Raw genomic sequence first — 5,000 nt, 5'->3', positions numbered from 1 at the left:
CTTTGGTCGATGAGCTCTTCACGTTTGGTATAGTTACTCTCGAACCGTAGAGGCAATGTTGCCTGCTGGGGGCCAGGATGCAATGGACTGGCGCTCACAGGAATGGAGACGTCGTCCTTTGACGCGAATGTGAGTGATGTATCCCTGCGGGTGGTGTACTGTACATGATGGGGTTTTTCTTGTGAATTCACAAGTTACTGCGTTGAACGGACGAGGAATGGGTTTAGTGCTGATGGTTTGAGCTGGTACCATTTTGAAATTAGAGTTTGTACCTCGCCCCGTCCTATTTTCACACGTTGCTGCTCAACTATTGTCCCAAGAGATGATGGAAATCGAGTTTCTAGCACCTGGAGTTCTAAGAACAAAATAAACGTATGTGTACCTGAGGGAACCAGGTTCCTATATGCTGCCATTGTCCAAATACTCTAAACATGTGAGAAGTTGATTGTATAAATTGCTTTGTCGAGAAGGTAGAAGTAACAGCCTTATAATAACGGGATGACGTCAGTGCTGTGATTATTAAGGCCGGGGTCGCACTGCACACTTTTCAGCCATTCAGGCGAAGACGCGCGGAAAATTCCGCCTTTGGTCACGCTCACACTGCATGAGGTTTTGGCTAACCAGCTGAAACGCTCTTTACCCTTTGAGCGCCATTCTGGTGACTGTCTGGTCACACTGCATGAGGTTTTGGCTAACCAGCTGAAACGCTCTTTGCGCTTTGAGCGCCATTTTGGTGACTGTCTGGTCACACTGCATCCTCAACGGCTGCTGAATGACAGAAACGTTTTCAAGTGTTTTAGAATTTTTCAAATTCTCATCGATAATGCCCGGGTACAGTGTACCCTTGCCATTAGGAATGACTGCAGGCGTACTACCAAGAGTACATACCCCCCCAAGAGTGTGCAACTCGACTATGGGTGCTGTCCCGACAGAATTTCAAGTTGACGTCATTTTTATGATGGAATGCGCACTCTACACGGATTATCAGACGAATCCGGAACCTGTGGTGGACCAAAGCGTATCTGATCCTGTACAAATTATTGCAAAAGAGAAACGTGTGATGCGTTGACACCCGGACCCGTACACATGGTGCAAGGAGCATTGCATCATAAATAATGACATCAACTTGAAATTCCGTTGGGACAGCAGGGTATGTGGGAGTTGCACACTCTTGGGGGGTTATGTACTCTTGGTACTACTTATGCTGGTGCACTGCCAATTATGTACCAGGCCATGCCTTTAGGGCAGTGACCTGGTACATAATGGTCCTTATGCACGTTGTACAGATGTACAAAGTTCTGTACTAGGGCCGTAGGTGTGTACATACCCGGTTGGGTGTTCATTGTGTGCTATACATGCGCGTTTGACCCATTTAGCCTCATAATTCATGGCAAACAATCGCTTTTCCAGCTTCTTCACTTTGGGATTGAACTAACGACTAGCTAGATCTCTGCCGGAAAAAGTTTTCGTATGATTTCCTTCAGGGCCCATTTCATAGTGGAAATAGTAGTAAACACAATAGAGTCCTGCATATTCAACACCCAACCGGGTCTACGAGATTCTACGGGATTTCGTGCATCTGTACAACGTGCATAAGGCAGGCTTATTGGCAGTACTCCAGCGCATATAGAACACATGGGACCATTCCTAAGCCCACCACATGCCCAGGGCTGTAGCAGGCGGTCCGCCGGACCAATGTTCGGCCAAAAAAACAAAGACAAAAATTAATGAGGCTTTTCGGAGACAGCAGTTTAATATAGCTACAAAGAGGACTAATTGTACTGTAAGCACTTTCTATATGTCGACATGTATGTGTAACATGTTATACGACGATCGCAAGGCACACAACAAAAGGGAAAGGGAGGATTTGTTCAGAACTGTTTCCTTGTTACATTCATCAGTGAATCTACGTAACAATGGAATGGCGACTACTTGAAACTAATCTTTAATATATGGACAAAGAAAAGTGAAAGAAAGGGAAAAAAGAGCGAAACAAAAAGAAAAGAAAAGAAAAAGCTGGAGCTCATACAGAGCTAGAACATGGCAGTAAAACATGTCATGCACATGTATATGTACCTAGGCTATGCATGGCAGGATTTAGTATGTGTCGGGCCGGTTCTACGACAGGCACATGCCCCAGCCCGAAAAATGGGGTATTATTGATAGTACCCCATTTTTGGGGTAAAAACCGGGCGCCCTGTTTTTTGCGTAAGAATGATTTTTCGGGTGTTGGAGGGGTATGCCCTATTTGATTCTGGAATATGATGGATTATTGAAAAACACTGAATGAAAACTCATAAATTTGCGTGATTTTGAACTCTATATTCAAATTTTCAGCTCACTTTTTTCGTGACTTAAAAATGTTACAACTTGGTCTGCGCCAAGTCCTGCTTCTGCTCATGCACACTACCTTCCTCTTCTCCATTGCAATGGTGACGACATGGTCCAAATCATCATAGTCGGCCTCATGACGCATGCGTTTGGTCTTCGACTCGTCACGAAAGCTGCGATCACGCAATGTGCAGGTGCCATCTGCGGCCACGTTGATGGTGTTCATCTCGACGTTGACCTTTCCTGATGCTTGTGGGCACGGCCTTCAGTTTCATCGGGGGCGACTCCACGAGTTCTATATCCGACAAACGAATGTAGATGCTGACGTTGATCTTGTTGATGATTCTCATAAATTCAGGCACGTCGATTTCTTCTGTCTCTTGAAATACGTTCCGGATGCGTGTAGTAATTCTCTCAATATTGAGTTCACAACTCGTCTGGAAAGGCGACATGAAGCTTATCAGCACACGTTTCTCCGAATATACTTCGAAGTAGATGTGTGCCTCGTTTACCACCCACTGAACGTCCGTTAGTAATTTGAAATTTGCACTCATTCGCTAGTGATGCCGGGCTGCTGTTGCCAGGCGCGTGCCCCGTATGGGTTCCTGGGTGCCTGGAACCCCCCTTTCGCGCTAAATGCGGGATTTTGCTTATTTTTGAAATTTTTCACAGGGAGGCCCCCCGGAACCCCCCTGAAGGGCACCGGCGCACGCGCCTGGTTGCCAAGGCTAATTCTGATGCTGCTGTTACTGCTGTGACTGTTGTTGTTGCTACTGGTGTTCTCTGTTGATAGCCACGAAGAGCTCCTCAAAGCTGGACATGATCCCGGTACAAGTGTGGAACTGGAGAAAAGTATTTTCGAGAGATCGAATACGAAGGTAAATGCACCCGAATGTACGAACACACGTGCACGAAGTCATGCACACACACACACACACACACACACACACACACACACATGCGCACGCGTGCATACGCTCACATACACGCATGTTGTCGTTCTGGTGTCATGGTATGACTGCGTGCACTCTCTTTTTATCGATATTACAATTTGTGTCTCCTCGCCGGTTGTCGTTTCAAATCTGTATTCTCACGATGGCCTGTGACCGATAAGAGATTTGTTGTTGTTGTTGTTGTTGTTGTTGTTGTTGTTGTTGTTGTTGTTGTTGTTGTTGTTGTTGTTGTTGTTGTTGTTGTTGTTGTTGTTGTTGTTGTTGTTGTTGTTGTTGGTGTTGGTGTTGGTGTTGGTGTTGGTGTTGGTGTTGGTGTTGGTGTTGGTGTTGGTGTTGTTGTTGTTGTTGTTGTTGTTGTTGTTGTTGTTGTTGTTGTTGTTGTTGTTGTTGTTGTTGTTGTTGTTGCTGCTGCTGCTGCTGTTGTTGTCGTCGTTGTCGTTGTTGCACAGGATGAATATATCATGGCACTTAGCAGGGTGGTGTTGACACTGCAGCGACGTCAACAGCAAGGCTCTCGGGCACCGGGCCGTTAGTTGTGTGCATTGTTTGACAGAGGGAGAGAGAGAGAGACAGACAGACAGACGGAGACAGACAGACAGAGACAGAGAGAGACATACACAGAGAGAGAGAGAGAGAGAGAGAGAGAGAGAGAGAGAGAGAGAGAGAGAGAGAGAGAGAGAGAGAGAGAGGCAGAGAGAGGCAGAGAGAGGCAGAGAGAGGCAGAGAGAGGCAGAGAGAGGCAGAGAGAGGCAGAGAGAGGCAGAGAGAGGCAGAGAGAGGCAGAGAGAGAGAGAGAGAGAGAGAGAGAGAGAGAGAGAGAGAGAGAGAGAGAGAGAGAGAGAGAGAGAGAGAGAGAGAGAGAGAGAATGTTTGTGTCTGTGCTTGTGTGGCAACAAGACTACATAAAAGTGTGTACAACTAGCTATGGGGTCTGCGACGGCAGAACTTCATATCACATGACGAACCCGTACACATTTGTTGCGCCATATGCATGATAGACGCAGGTTTGTGCGCATCCCTGCTTTGGGTTCAACTTTCTTGTAGTCACTGTGCACTGTTTGCCACAGTATCCTTTTGAACCATGTCACGTGATGTGAAGTTGTATGTCGTACTGCACTTGGCAGTCTTCATCTAATTCCCGTCCCCTGCCGAAAACCCAGCTAGGAAGCAACATGGCGTGGAGGGGGGGGGGGGGGGGCAACAACGGTACTTTACGGTAGCAGCAGTAGCCAAAGATTTTTAGCTCCGTCCCAAAAAAGGTTCTGACTTGTGTATATGACTGAACAGAACATGTCTGCATGGTGGTGATGTCATTGAAGTTCAACACGAGCTGTGCCTGCGTGTGTGTGCGTGCCTGTTCTGTGTCGCGTAGCTCACTCCCATCCTGGCATACTATCCGGTGGTGCAGCAGCTGGTGGTGCATCAGCTCAAGGAGGCAATGTACCCCTGAGCCATGGACCACCAGGAACAGCAGCCACCGGACAACAAGCCGCAGTCAACACCTTGCAGCATCTTGCAATGCATGGTACTGAAAATCCACAGCATCTTGCAATGCATGGTACTGAAAATCCCACAGCATCTTGCAATGCATGGTACTGAACATCCACTGCATTTCCTAGGCTGGTGTTTTCGGGCGGTTGTTTTTTCATGCCCTGGCTCCCATGTGAAGCTTAAAATGCATACGTGATTAGTACTAAATACCAATGTGATGTTGCT

The 5,000-nt window shown here is 47.0% G+C and overlaps 1 protein-coding gene across 5 annotated transcripts in view; it reads left to right on the top strand.

Moving 5' to 3' along the window:
• Positions 1-5,000, top strand: part of LOC135828263 (mediator of RNA polymerase II transcription subunit 15-like) — a 33,776-nt gene that overhangs the window by 1,507 nt on the left and 27,269 nt on the right. For 2 of the 5 annotated variants that reach the window (XM_065340709.1, XM_065340708.1), the window contains exons 1-4: positions 1-129; positions 3,125-3,209; positions 3,734-3,812; positions 4,657-4,809. The exon at positions 1-129 is cut by the window's left edge. In XM_065340709.1, coding sequence (XP_065196781.1) covers positions 56-129; positions 3,125-3,209; positions 3,734-3,812; positions 4,657-4,809 — 391 coding nt within the window. In that variant the 5' untranslated portion in view covers positions 1-55. Of the gene's footprint in view, positions 130-3,124; positions 3,210-3,733; positions 3,813-4,656; positions 4,810-4,862; positions 4,877-5,000 lie in introns of those variants that run through there. The other 3 variants (XM_065340711.1, XM_065340710.1, XM_065340712.1) reach the window with 3 other exon arrangements.

This window comes from Sycon ciliatum, chromosome 12, assembly GCF_964019385.1.
Source record: "Sycon ciliatum chromosome 12, ocSycCili1.1, whole genome shotgun sequence".
NCBI classification, from domain to species: Eukaryota; Metazoa; Porifera; class Calcarea; order Leucosolenida; family Sycettidae; genus Sycon; species Sycon ciliatum.
Note: the sequence above shows the minus strand (reverse complement) of the source record. Positions and strands in the feature narration are given on the sequence as shown.